Consider the following 14,516-nt stretch of genomic DNA (forward strand, 5'->3'; position numbering starts at 1 on the left):
GTTTTTTTTTTTTTTTTTTTTTTTTTTTTTTTTTTTTTTTTTTTTTTTTTTTTTTTTTTGATAGATTTTAACTTGTTATTTTCCTCTTTAAAAGGTAATTAGAGAATGAACTTGTGTTGTGAACTTGTGTTGGATCATCCTGTTTACTTGTCCTTTCAACTGAAGGATCTTATTATGACTTGGATACCATTAGGGTGATTGAGATCAAAATACTATTTATAACATATTGAGTGCATTTATTGCTTTTATTGAAAAAAAAATTAATGCCCATGTAATTGGCAAATAATTTTATTAATGCCATTATTTTTCTTATTTTCACCCTCTTCCAGTCCTTAGAAGAATTTGATCCTCAGCTATAGAAGAAGTTGAATTATTGTAGAGGAGATATGTTTGAGGTTTTCAGTCCGTATGAAATTTATATAAGTAATTTTTTAAGGGGTTGGCAAACGACATTGCGTTCAGCTCTTACAAATGGTATTAGAGCAAATTTAGTCATTGATTATGGTATCACATTACAAGCCCATCTGAATGGTATCCAGGCCATTATATGGTCATGTTGAAAGGACAGGTAAACAAGATGGTCCAACCATAACAAAAATCTTAAAACAAGTATGTAATATTATTAATAACTATAGTCAAATGACAAGCTTGAAATTTCTTTGCATTTAAGTTTTTTTCTTTTTTCAAAGTGAAAGTTGGTGGGTTCGATTCTCTCCATTGAGAGTGTTATTTGCCAAAAAAAAAAAAATTGTCTCGTCACAATTTGTAATACTTATGAAAATTTATTTATCAGAACTTGAATAAAATAAAAACACTTTACTAATTATATAGCATTTATTTATATATATATATATATATATATTAAGGCAAAAATATTATATTAGAAGTTAAAGATGTGAAGGCTCGAAATCAGTCCCGGAAAACAACCAAAGCGTTTCCAATGCTATAACATTTATTATCAAATTCCAATTCTGAAGCAACTCAAATATAATTAAAATTCAATTATCACATCAATTACGTCATCCATTTACACCAAATCCAAATCAATACCAAGCTCATTAAGGAATAGATGAGCCGGTTTCCGAACAACCATAGCCGAAAAGAGCTGTCCACCTAGCCAAGCACTACCCCCAGGGCTCAATGATTGCTACCTGTGTGCAAACATGTCAAGAAAAAATAAATATCAAGAGAACACTCGATACATTGTAATCCCATCCTCTTAAATTTATAAATTCAATTTCACATTTTAAATGATCACCTTAGAAAAAACCCAAAGAAGGTAACATCACAAATCTCAATTGTGTTACAATGTAAACATCCAGCTCACACAATTTAGAAATATCCAATTGTGTTACAATGTTCAAATATGTTGATAGAAGTTTTAAACTCATATCTGTCATATTTTCTATTATTTATTTTGTGTAATTTATTTATTGTCTGATGTTCTTGAAGGGGTCAAAGCATTTGTAGAGTGTTGTTTGATATACCTGCAACTCTTTTATACAAATCAAGAGTAAGACTGAAATCGAGAGCTATTAAACGGGAGAGTCGCAAAGTTGGGAATTGTCAGCGATTGTTTATGGTAGAACGATAGAATGGAAACCTGAGTCAAAGTTTAATGTACTTTATTTCGTTTCAAACATAATGAATCGTTTGCTCTGAACTACACAGTCCATGAAATTTTTCCCGCAACAATTGGTCTATTCGACCAATTGAAATTTCCTCGCTAAAAATCCAAATGTCATCTCTCAAACTTTATTTACTTTACTTGCATTTTATTTTTGCTTTGTGAGTTTGATTTTAGTTTTATTTTGGTAAAATTAAAATAAATAAAAATTAGATAAAAGGGCAAGTTAAATCTATTCACCATCCTCCTAGGATAATTATCCATATTATATTTCACAACGCACAACTCACAATATGTTTCAATGATACCTGCAGCCAACATACTTGAATTGCAGAGATTATTTATTTGCAGGCAGCATGAGTTAAAGCTACAAATCCAAAACTTCCAAACAAGCTAACTACTCGTATAGTTTATATATATACACACAATAATTGCTCAGAAGCAAATACATGAACAAACATCACAAGCTTTCTCATGTTACCACAAACGCGTTAGATAAACCAGTAAAATGGTGAATCGATCCCAAAAGACTTTTGGAGGCACCAAAATGGCTTATTCTGTATACACCTGGAGCTGTGGATTCAGGGATCCTCCATTCAATGGTTGCCTGACTCCAGGGACTGAATTTAGCAGGTCTTGACCACTTAAAGCGAAGGCAGAAATCATCATCATCGTAAGCAGGGACCCAAGTGTCCTTTCCATGGAGAATCTCGACAAGAGCGAATGTACCTTCAGTCATGAGGTCATTTCTGGGGCAAGCTGACCAGAAAACTACAGTCACCATATCACCTCTATTGAATGTGGAGTTCTTGGGTATATTAGTGCTGACATCCCCGAAGTTTACACCATGAGGGGTCATGTCCACAACAACTGGTGTGAGCAAGCTTATTTGCTTATCCAGGAGATCTGGGGGTTGTGGTCCCGGTTCAACAGATTGGCCTCTGATCAGAGCCTTTGCCAGCTTCTTGAACTCCTGAATGTAAGCAGTGAGCGTGTGGGGACCAAACAGTGTGGAGGCACCCTGAGAAATTTGATACCAGTCACCAAAAGAAAAAGAAAAAACAAATATTACAACAATCCTATAGCAGGAAGACTTCCCACCGCCAGTTAGCTTTTTTGTGTTAATCTGACCATCATACTGCCTTGACGCAAAACAATAATAGCAGAATAAGTATATTTGAATTTTGTCCACAATTTTGGAACGGTGGTAGAGCAAGTTAATGGTTTACAGCCTTAAAAGTAAGAAATGTGACCAATGTAGAGAGTGCAAATGATGTACTCCAGTTAAAGAAACTCACCAGTAGGCTTCCTAAGAAGAAATATTTAACAAATAGATGGCCCCTCAAATCAAGAATATTTTCTGATTACTGACCTCATATCTTTGCACCTGGTACTCCTGAAAGGTAGTCACGTATTGTGAATATGTGTTTGTCAACCCAGCTATTACAACATGAACATTGCCACTGAATTCTTCATGTCCTCCACTTGTGAGCACCGTCTTTACAGCATCTCGGAGACGCCTCCCGGCCATTGTTGTGAATTCTGTTGGAAACAAAAAGATCAAAGAACAGAAATTTCATTAGCCATGAGAAACGTGTGTCATAGATTGTCTTTAGCTCTACTGGAGAATCAGAAATAATACTTCAAAATCACACTACTGGAAAACCATAAATAACCAAAGGGCCTTTGGCCTAGTGGTATAACCTCCCAATCCTCAGAGAGGAGGGGAGGGGTTCAAGTCCGGGCGTGGGCAAAAGGGTGTGTGTGTTTGTTTTACCATTCGGAAAATAATAATAATACTCCAAAATCAGGTTTTCTGGTACAAAATTGGGGAAGTCAACAACTTCAGTACAAAAAACTGCCAGAGGTTTGAATTAATCAGCGTCGAATGGCTCAACAATAGCCAAGACCATTAAGTAGGGAAAGGAAGGAAAATCAAAACCAAAGAAGCAAATATTGCACTTAGGATGAGCAAATAGTCTAAGTTAAAATTGGTTTAGTAACAACTTTTTATGGCACGCCAGCTCGGTTTGGGTTCTTAAAGCGCCTAGGTTGATACCTAGCATTTACCTCCTGCATGATGCATCTTATTTTAAAAAGAAGGCACTTCAAGCTAAAATTGGTTTTACAACCTCTTTCTGTTAGGCAAGCAAGAATTGGTTTCTAAAAGCCTCTAAAATGATTCCTAGATTCTACTTTCTGCATAATGCATCTTCTTTAAGAAGATAAAAGAAAACTCAACACTTGGGTACACAACTAAAATAGAATATTAAACTCTTACAATTCAAAACTCTTACTTTGGTAGGAGAGGAAGGGGAAGAAATAAAAGTGGTATTGATAAAATGGTTGTCATCTCTCTCTCTCTCTCTCTCTGAAGGGGAAAGAGTGTGTGGTCACCTTTAATTATTTTTAATCCATCTTCTCGGATTTTCATCCCTCCTACCAAACAAAGCATGACCATAGAAGTCATGCAGATAAGGTCATCCTAATAAGCTGCTTAAGAACACACAAAGTAGTGTGGTAACTAAGGGCGCAAATTGAGCAGGGTACACCTCAACCTCAACCCATGACCTGGCTTTAAGTAGAAATTTGGAATGACTATGAGAGTAAATTAAGGATAAAATGTTTTGATATTATAAAATGGTTCTGTGCTCTGATACAAAAATAATTCATTCAGCTTAGTCTGCTAAAATTTCTCTTTTTGAGTTTCTCCTTTTCAAGTTCGAGTATGCTTCAAGCATTTTAGATGAATGCATTTCCTTGACTAAAATCAAACTTATGGTGGCATTCAGAATTTCAGACCTGCAAAACTCGACACCATTGCTGCAGGTTGACCTAAACAAAATCCAACAGATACAATTTGAAGCTGTGGCAATCAGAAACAAAACCACTCATCAATGTCATCATCGTATTGGTTGAATATCTAGATCAGGGCATGTTCCAAAACCAATTGTGGAAACTAAAATTTGTGTTGGCTTAATCACTGTTTTATCAATCAAGAAGTTAGCTTAGGTCTTGATCAAGTTCAAGTTGTAAAAGTTCAACTCAGGAATGTGGGTCTCACGATAGACACGTCAAGAACTCAAGGCGAAAACCTTTATGGGAAATCTTGACAAATCAAATTTAAATTCAAACTCATTTCAAGTAAATGAAGATAAATTTCTTTCATTTTATCTTTCTGGGCTAACGAGGAACTGTTCCAAATAGGCGCCCTACCTTTTTTTTAATTCTCAAGTTATTCAACAAGTTCTAAGGGTCACTGTGTTGGCATTCCAGATCAAGCATCACCAGATTGGGAATCTTACCAGATCTTCTTCAACCTCAATGACTTGAGGAAGACTCTACATAACCCGATTCAAAATAAACCTTTTGCAGTCCTTAATCCTTATTAGGACTAGTAAAGGGGATGGAACTGAAAGAAATACTTTATGTAAATAAATTACAACAGAGGATTGCTCCATTTTTATAAAATCAATAAAAATTGAATATCTGTTCCGCTTTTTATAGTCATTGATTTTTGTACTCAGAAGTTGACTGTGAATCAATAACTTTGATCGAGCGTACCAAAAAAAAAAAACAAACAAACAAACAAAGATACCTCCAGGTACACTGAGAATGACTAGCTGCCCTATCCGGAGGATTTGAATTGGAAGTATTGAAGGCTGCAGAAAATACAATTTAACAAATGAATTTGGGAGTAAAACCATCAATACACTTAGTAAAATCAACAGATTCATGTTCACAGTTATCTGCACCATGTGTTTCACAGACGCAAATAAATGTGATTATGTGCATGTAGGCAAAGGAATCAGGCTTGATCTTCAATTACACAAGGGGAAATAATCAGTATTCTTTATTAAAAGCACAATACAGACATGATTAGCCACAATAGAAGGAAGACAAAATGAGATAGACATCCTCTACAGCTTTGAGAATTTAATAAACCTGAATAATCCACCAAGTCCCTAAAAGAAACCTTAGTTTTCATTACTAACTTATCCCAAACTTATCTCGGATAGAATGTAAATGTTAATCTCTTCTATGCACACACAAGGTGCATAAAAGCTAGAGGCTTCCAGATATAAATCTCAGGAATGCATTAAAGAATCTCACTTGTAGAATTACATTATCAATGCTCAACTCAACAAAGCCTTTTCTCAAATATTTGGGGTCGGCAACGTCAGTCCTATTTTGCCATAGAATTCGATTATCAATGCTGCTATAAAACAACTCTTACTGAAATTCAGATGGTTTGACATGGGTTATACAATAGCTCGATACTCCGCCTTTAAAATCTCTAGCCATACATAAAAATGGCTAAACGCTCTAAGATTACTCTTACTGAAATTCCAGTGTATGCATATAGGAACTGTCACATATAATATATTTATAAAAATTGAAGTACCTATACAGTTACCCATATCGAGTTTTAGAGAACACAATTATTGAACCTTTCATATTTGAAACTCTATAAATCAACTATAGTTTAAAAAAAAAAAGTCCAAACAGGTAACTCACCGCCCAATCATACGGCTCCTTCATTTCACCAGTATCAAGCAAAATAGGCTTTGGGTGTTGACAATCAATTTGTTCCTTCTTAGGTGTTTTAAGAAAGTTGCGAACCAACCTCCAAAACAAATTTCCCTGAAGTGACATGAATAAACATTACAAACATAGAAGTATGCTGGAATTCTGAAGAACTGAGTTCTTCATTACCTTGTCATCTCCTTGCTGAAAATCAAAAGCTCCAGGTCCATCGGTTGTGCCTGCAGCAAATGCAAACCCCATTGCAGCAGGACATGTTTTAACCACCTCAACACCTCCTCCCTGTATAGGAAGTCCAACCTCAAGCTTGGAGAAGTCCAAGTAAGTGTGACGCGAGTCCACTTTCCCCTTCAACTGTTCAGTTGCTCCATTGAAAAGATCCACAGCCTTTTTGAATTGCCTATCTCCAATGATACGTGTACTCTCAAATTCATCTGGGTAACTGCCACGTAAGCCAGTGATGAGATTGATTTCACATAAGTAAGGTCAGAAAATCTTAGCAAGAAAAGAAAAGTATACCCCGGTCCTCGACCATAGCATAACTCATTCTTTCCACAACAAGTACTGTGATTAGAGTCACAAGGTAGCTCGGTATCAATGCAGAATGCACCAAGAACATTTGGGCTAACATCACCGCAGTTTGATTGACAAAACGCTGAAACAAATCTAGGCTTATCAGGCGACCTGAGAGCACTCCTGACACGTCTTGCAACACTTGAAAGCCTACTTGATGGTTTACCGGAAGAAGATTGGAAAGAGGCAGCAACCTCCAGGAACTTGTGGTCTGCGTTAAAAATATCTCAACCATTTAAAAGGAAGTAAAGAAGAAAAAACTTCTTCCCTTTCTTCTCATTTCAACAGATGATAAAGTTGTGCACTTGATGCTACAATCACATTGCCTGAGCCTTCAAATCTATCTTTTACCCATATAACGACTCAAAATGACATTGCTGTGGGTATGAAATACAGACTAGACCAATCTATACCACACTTTCCTGATTGTTCAAGGCTTCAGGCTAGCAACATTTTGTGTCTCAAGGTACAAGTGATGTTAACTGATAATTAAATATTTCTAAAAAAAAAAATTCACTTCTATTTTTTTAAAAACTATTTTAATCTCAATTGCTATGCTTTTTTATTTTATTTTATTTTATTCAGGTAGCTCCGAGTCTGACATTTTGCATCTCAAATTTCATTTTGTCAATGCTATCATTTACTGTCAATAAAGGTATGCTTTGGTTTCTAAAAAGGCCCTGATATGAGTTGTTTAAAGCCACATGCAATGCCCAGCAACAGTAGAAAACCATAGAAAATATATTTCTCATTTCTCTGGCATGATGTGCAGCCAATCGCTTCTATAGTATTTCATTCATTATATTTGGTTCTGTTTTAATGTACTGTAGATGACTGGGAAAAGGTATTAGCTTACGATTTTCATGGACGACAGAAATTATGTTTGAGACTCTTCGAGGGATTTCATTCGCTTCAGATTTATCAGAATATACATCTTCAACACTATTCTGATCAAACCAGTCTTCCATAAATCGTGCAGCAGCCCCTTTGTTGTCCCCACTTATCAACGAGTTTGTACGACTCATAGAAGTTCCATGAGTGGCAAACCAGTTAAAGCTACCAATTGGACCCCATTCATCATCCACAAACTTCAAAAGGGTCATCTCCTTATCAACATCATACATATATTTATCACGTTCAGCTGCAGGATTATTCATATAAGCACTAGGACTGCGGTTCACACCAGCATCTAAAAGCTCTCCTGTAAGTAGAAATCCCAAAATCAGGATGAGTAACTATGTACTAAAGTAAATATTAAACAATGGCAAATTTCAAGATTATAAGAGTATTGGTGCAGCAGAGTCAATGGAAAGATTACATGGAACCGGTGTTTTTATATCAGGAAGTATCTTCATGTTAGAGATTGAATTCTAGAAAGAAAAACCGTTTGACCTTTTAAGTATCCAAGCCAATCTATATGTCAAAAAGAGAGCATAAAACCATGAGATTGGATGTGTAACAATTTAAAGCAACCAATTGTTACCCTGCTGCTATGGATGTAAGAAAAATATCTAATAGTTACATTCAGAAACTATAGCCTTAGCTCTGATTCATTTTAATGCACGGAAACAGATCTAGCCATTTGGTGACTGGTAAGTCAAAATAAATAAATGAACAACAACCACCACCAAGCCTTAAAATAAATAAATGAATGAATAATAAAAATAAATAAGAAACATGCAATAGACAACAATAGAACTTCAGCCAGCTAATGCATGGGGATGCCCTCAAGATGGGGCATAGTACCTTCTTTTTAAGTTACAAATTTAGTTTTCCTTTTTTGCTGTTGAAATATATAATAAAGTCCCAACTGAGAAATGCAGACAATGAGCATGTCAATAGCTACTTTGAAAAGAAAGTAATGTAATGAAATAATTTTACCATCATATAAGACAATAAAAGTGGCAAAACAATGTTCCCAGCAAATCCTGATCCACAATTCAAACAAATGGGAGCAAGGAGCTCATAAAACTATATTGCAGAACAATGACATGAATCCTTAAGCATCACCCAGAAAAAAAATTAATGTGAACAAGAGGTTACAACAGATACCAAAGAATCTGTTTGTGTTACACAAATCAATTAGATTTTAGTCAAAAGAAAAGAAAGAGACCACAAACTAAAGAATGAAAGAATTGTATTTTTTATGTTCAATAACCCCCGAGGAAAAATTTTGTTACTTGATTCTGACTAAGATATGAACCACATGTCTCACTCACAACTCACAAGGCCAGGTTAGAAAAATGGATACAATACACGACACAGAAAATTGTGTTTTGAAACATAAACCTCATGGTCGAATCCTGTTTTGAAAATTGGCAATTTGACACTTACTGAGGCAAGCCTAAAATTCAACAATCATACACTTTTACGGGTAAGATTTCCAGTTATCTCATGGAGTCCATATTCTACCAAATAAAGCTGTAGGCTATGTTTTTTATGCAGGGCACATCTGGCAAATAAGTGTCTCAAAAAATTCCTTAAAGAACTTCCATAGACTGGTTTCTACGGAGGACGGGAAGAGGAAATCAAAGACACCTTAGAATATAAGGGTCCATTACTACAGCATGCTTCAAATTTATTCCACTCGTCAAAATAATTCAATTCCACGAAAAACCAAAAATTAATGATCTTTTTTCTTCTTTACCATTTTGTTTAGCATAGATGTGCAAATCTCTACATTTCGATCATGTGAATTCACCTTAGATATCAAGAACACTTGGTCATGTGAACATGCAAAAAACAAGAGAGATTAAAGACAGCTTTGCATTACCTTTATTCACAAAAATTGATCCTGGCTGCAGATTATTATGAGCTTGTATGATGCTTTGCTCTATGCCATCAACAATAACATCAAATGACTGGCGTACGAATCCAAGAGATGTTATAATATACAAAACATATTGTAGATAACCCCCAGGGCCAGCATGGGTGTGAATACCACTAATAGCAACATTCTTTTCAGTATATAGGTTCCCATACCTGCAAAAATGACAGCACCATGTTATTTCAGTTAATAGCTAGAACATATATAACACTCCTACAAAAAGGGGCTAACTATATATCCGAATTAATTCATTTTAAAGGGCCTTGGTTCTAACTGCTATTAGATTGTGTAGCATTAGCACAATTTTTCACAATTTTATGGATGCGTCAATTAACAAAGTTCCTATATGATTCAGTGTAATTGGCTATGTGTTAGGAACTCAATTGGATAATAATTACCTCGCATTTAACCTCTCGAGCACTTTAACTGTCACGAGTTGTGAGGCCATGCAAGCATCGATATTTACAAACACTATACGGTTTCCCTGTGGCTCCGCAACAATAAATGCTCGTGCTCGCAACCTGAAATGAACACCAGAAGTGGTCTGCTCCATGTTAGCATATCCCATCATATTAACATCAGCTGCGGGTCCAGTAATGTCATAGCTTCCAAGCCCAACTAAGTAATCAGAAGCTGAGAGTATTCCTTTACTACTCATTAGCAAGAGTAGCACTGAAATCAAAAATGATATTATTGCGCATGGTCTCTGAACATTGAGATTCAAAGTAGAAAATAACTCCATCACTGCTCCACCAGATAGACTCAGATAAGCTCTATCGGTATCTCCTTTATGAAAGACACCTGGTGTTAGTATGCTTTCCAACATTATAAATAAATAAATAATAGTACCAGCGTCTTTAAACACATCTTAGATCAGACAAGTGAGTTGCAATAATGTGTCACAATAAATGGTTTACAAAATTGTTTAATATAAATCCCTTTGTTTACCCAACTCTCACACACTATGAAAGTGCACAAGCAATTCCTAAAATATCTCTGAATGATCCATCAATCTTTGAAAATAAATTGATAAACACCAAATTTTTTAGTTCTTTTATACAAGTCATAGGAATGATTCTTCTATTTTCCGTAAATTAGGAACCCAATTGAAAAAGAAAATAACATAAAACAGTACTAAAAAAGGTAATTCGAACTTTACGATCAGTTTCAAACACACATTTTCAATTCTTCACCTTTAATTTCAGTAAGATGTGTACATACTTCTTCTTTCACCTTCCTTTTATATTCAAATATGCTTCTTTTAACAATTTGACCATGTGAAGTTAACAACTTATGCCCACATATAATACCAAAAAAAAAAAATTTGGGGGCATACTCTTCAAACTCCAAATCACCGGTCGCTTTTCTACTTTACTTTTTTTGGCGCCTAAGTAGCATAAGCTATTTCAGTGATTACAAGTAATCATGGGGAAATTCTGATACAAGTGGAGTGGAATATCAAAACATATGTTGGCCTCTTCATACATCAACATAAAATATATACATTCATAGATATAGATAGATCAAACCCTAGCATAAACTACTGTATCACCAACGAGAAATTCAGTGGAGGTCTCGTACCTTCAATCCGGTGATACACGGGACTCCATGTATATACAATCGGATTGCAGCGTCTGCTAATTCAATTCATTTTTGAAAATTGTTGTGACAGTACACAGAGAGAGAGAGAAACGGATTCAGAATGAAGCAATTGAATTAGTTTGCTGATAAGTTGAGAGTCTTTAGACTGGTAGCTTGAAACTTTTCACCTCCAATACTGGTGCCACCTTACAGTCAAAAACTTAAAATTTACCCATTTTGTCGCAAAAGCCCTTTTGGTTTTCGGTCTGGCTTGGCAGTTGACTCTTAATTACAGTATAAAATTAACTAGCTTACTTGAAGTTCTTCTCCTATTTGGAATTTAAATGAAAATGTGACGGGGGTACACGTGGGTTCTGTGTCGGCACTATTTAGTGACATAAATTTTTTAATTGGTTTGCCACGTACTCGATTTATTATACTTTCTTTATCCCAATTTAAATGTCATTTTTGAATATAAGAATTTTTAAAAGTTATTAATTTGTCTTTCTGAGTTTTGAATATTCAAGTTTCAAAGATATAAAATATATTATTTGAAAAAAAAAAGTGACAATTATTTTTGAACGAACCAAAAAAGAAAACACGACATATTTTTTTTTTGAGACAGAGGGTATAGTTAATATTAGAGTCACATTCTTGATCGGGTGTTACCTCAAACGTCCAAATCTACACTTCGAATAAGTGGGATAGCCCAATCGTAACATTACAAATTTACATGCAAAAAAATTCTTACAAAGGGATCTTGTCCCATGTCCAGACCAGTTACAAATAAGCACACATGACACAGCTAGAGCCCAATCCCATTTTTCACAAACTTTAAATTTGTTTATTGGATTAAGTTTAAATCTGAAATTATTTGCAAGTAGGGTTGTATCGGATCCGAATTTACTTTTATTTGGACTCATTTTGATGTGCAAGCAATGCCTAAAACTTGAATGGGTCTAAAAGATATTTTACAAATGTGGATAAAATATATTTTTTGCAATGGGCTCATAATGGCCCAATGATTTTCAATCTTAGAGCTTCGATTTACTTTAGATGTAATTGGACAAAAAAAAAAAAAAAAAAAAAAAACAATCCAAGCAATTTTAAAAACTAAGGGCCGAATCTTGTACAATGAAAATGTAAGGAATAAAAAAATAATGATAATGGAGAGAGACGAGAAATTGTATTTAGTAATTAGTATGAAATGTTGGAAGGAAAATGAAGAAAAATGAAAAGGTTGAAGAATATGATAAGAGATGAATAGTACGGAGTAGTAACTTTTGTTACTTCTGAAAAGGGAGAGGAAATTTTTTAATAAAATTTTGTTAATTTTAAATTTGCCTTGTGTTTATAAAAGACAAAATCTATGTAAATTTTTTTTTTATTATAAATTCATTAAAATAGTTTCTTTTCTTCTTCTTTTTCTAAATATAATTACTAGCATTTTCTTCGTGTTCTTTCATTAATCGACCAATAAGCGGTTAACATTGTCTTTTCTCTCTTTTTTTTTTTCTTTTTTTTTTCTTTTATCTCCTACTAGTAATTATCTTCAAATAAAATTATATAAATTATATTTAAACAATAACTCTTAATAGTTTCAATAGATAAATATGAAACATGTGCTCGTTTTAGCAAACTATGTCACCAATGTATCGTACTCATTGGTAGTAAATTCTTTAGCCTTAGTAGTACTATTCAAATCTTTTTATTTCTTTAGTTCATTGATTTTTTATTTATTTAAGTGTGTGTCCACCTGTTTTTTTTTTTTTTTTTTTTTTAACTAACCTAATTACCTCCAGATATCGTGATCAACCAAAACTCATAACAAAAATTTAAAAACAAATTAACAATACTTGGTCCTCATTGGTTATACCAATAATAAATAGACACATTCAATTTTCAAATCAAATATTATTACTTTGAATTTTGAGATGCAACTCATAAGCCCTTTTTTCGACGCACACTTGACTTTTGAAAAAAATACTAAAAAATACTAATTAATTTTGAGGATAAGCTTGCCCTAACATCAAAGCAATTAATACGATATATTTGGTAAAAACTAATTAATGCAATTACGATAGAAATAGAAAAGCAACAAAGTTTGTTTGGGTCGAAATTAAGAGAGTTCTGGTCAATTCCCTATTACGTCACTGTATTAAATGAATTAAAAAATATAATTGAAATGAATGTAAGTGAATGCATTAATTTAAGTGCAAAATGCAGGAAACAAAAAAGGACCATAAACTTTCAATTTTTTTACGTAAACCTTTTTATTTTTATTAAAAGATTAATGCTAAATTAAATTTGTAGTTTTGTTTTTGCAAGAAACCCCTTAATTTACTCAAATGTTGCAATTTATTGTTATTCTACCATTAACTACGAATATAATGTAAAATATGTGAATAGTACATGATTAGTATTTTTTTTCCCAAGTAAACACTCGCGAACTCTTAGACTTTGTTTGGATTGATGAATTATAAGGAAATGAAAAGAAATGATGTAATAGTAATTTTTATGTTTGGTTTGTTAATAATGATAAAAAATAAATTATTTGAAGAGATTGAAGGGAACTTATCCCTCTAGGTTTTCATTTGCTATTTATTCAAAAGTGAGACTATTTGGAAATAAATGATGACAATGTAACATTAAACTTTCGTTATATTAAAATTAACCTTAATATTTTAAAGAAGAAAATTTAAAAGACAATTGAGACTCAACTTAATATTAGGGCATGATAGTAAATTGCTTAAATAGCTTCTGTTTTTTTTTTTCTTTTTTCTCTCTGTCCTCTACACTTTCCAAACAATAATGTTTTCACCTTTATTTTTCTTTGTAAATTATCTAAACATAAAATGTAGGTTACTACTATACTTTCTTTTATTTATTTTATCCCATAACTCATATATCATTTGTTTTCTTCTTACTCGTGTTTATCCAAACGAAACTTTAACCTCCACTTTGAAAAGAATAAATCAATCAATCATATCATTTGAACTAATGTGTATTGATTCGCATGACTAACTTGTTTATTTCTTTTTATTCGTTTAAGAACTCTTACGTTATCCATTTATGTTCCTAGAGTAAAAAAGACAAATTTACTCAAAAATATAATTCAAAACCTTTAATAGTCCAATTCAATCGGATACTATTGAGATTATTTTTATTCTTGTTGTAATGGCAAAAACTTGGTGGAACGCCCATATTTGTTGTTTCAAAATGCCCTTGAATAATATATAATTTTAATAATGCAAATTGTACCATTATTGTTGATATTATTTTTTTATTTCCATTGAAAAGATGAACAAATCAATGTAAATATTATATGGAAATGGTGGTTAAATTTGTATGTTTAATTAATAA

General features: G+C 33.4%; 1 protein-coding gene across 2 annotated transcripts; it reads right to left on the bottom strand.

Moving 5' to 3' along the window:
- Positions 1-1,875: 1,875 nt before the first annotated feature.
- On the bottom strand, positions 1,876-11,301 carry LOC132269382 (neutral ceramidase 1-like). 2 transcript variants are annotated; one of them, XM_059770562.1, is made up of 10 exons: positions 11,154-11,301; positions 9,971-10,093; positions 9,519-9,727; positions 7,602-7,946; positions 6,692-6,956; positions 6,344-6,614; positions 6,146-6,271; positions 5,226-5,289; positions 3,000-3,169; positions 1,876-2,648 (listed from the first exon to the last, which is right to left on the bottom strand). In XM_059770562.1, exons 2-10 carry the CDS (start codon positions 10,018-10,020, stop codon positions 2,100-2,102), a joined length of 2,049 nt encoding a protein of 682 aa, XP_059626545.1. In that variant the 5' UTR covers positions 10,021-10,093; positions 11,154-11,301; the 3' UTR covers positions 1,876-2,099. The 2 variants fall into 2 exon arrangements, with proteins under 2 accessions (XP_059626545.1, XP_059626544.1); XM_059770561.1 differs by having other exon boundaries at positions 9,971-10,358.
- Positions 11,302-14,516: the final 3,215 nt, after the last annotated feature.

This window comes from Cornus florida, unplaced genomic scaffold (genome assembly GCF_030987335.1).
Source record: "Cornus florida cultivar Cherokee Brave unplaced genomic scaffold, ASM3098733v1 CherokeeBrave_3.0.0_Hap2_Chr08, whole genome shotgun sequence".
Classification (NCBI taxonomy): Eukaryota; Viridiplantae; Streptophyta; class Magnoliopsida; order Cornales; family Cornaceae; genus Cornus; species Cornus florida.

Excerpts from the sequence above, each read along its gene's own strand:
- LOC132269382 (XM_059770561.1), bottom strand. The coding sequence starts at position 10,314 with ATGGAGTTATTTTCTACTTTGAATCTCAATGTTCAGAGACCATGCGCA. Across the intron at positions 7,947-9,518 it reads ATCAATTTTTGTGAATAAAG|GAGAGCTTTTAGATGCTGGT; the intron begins GTAATGCAAAGC and ends TTCTACTTACAG. Across the intron at positions 5,290-6,145 it reads AGGAGCCGTATGATTGGGCG|CCTTCAATACTTCCAATTCA; the intron begins GTGAGTTACCTG and ends TATTTTCTGCAG.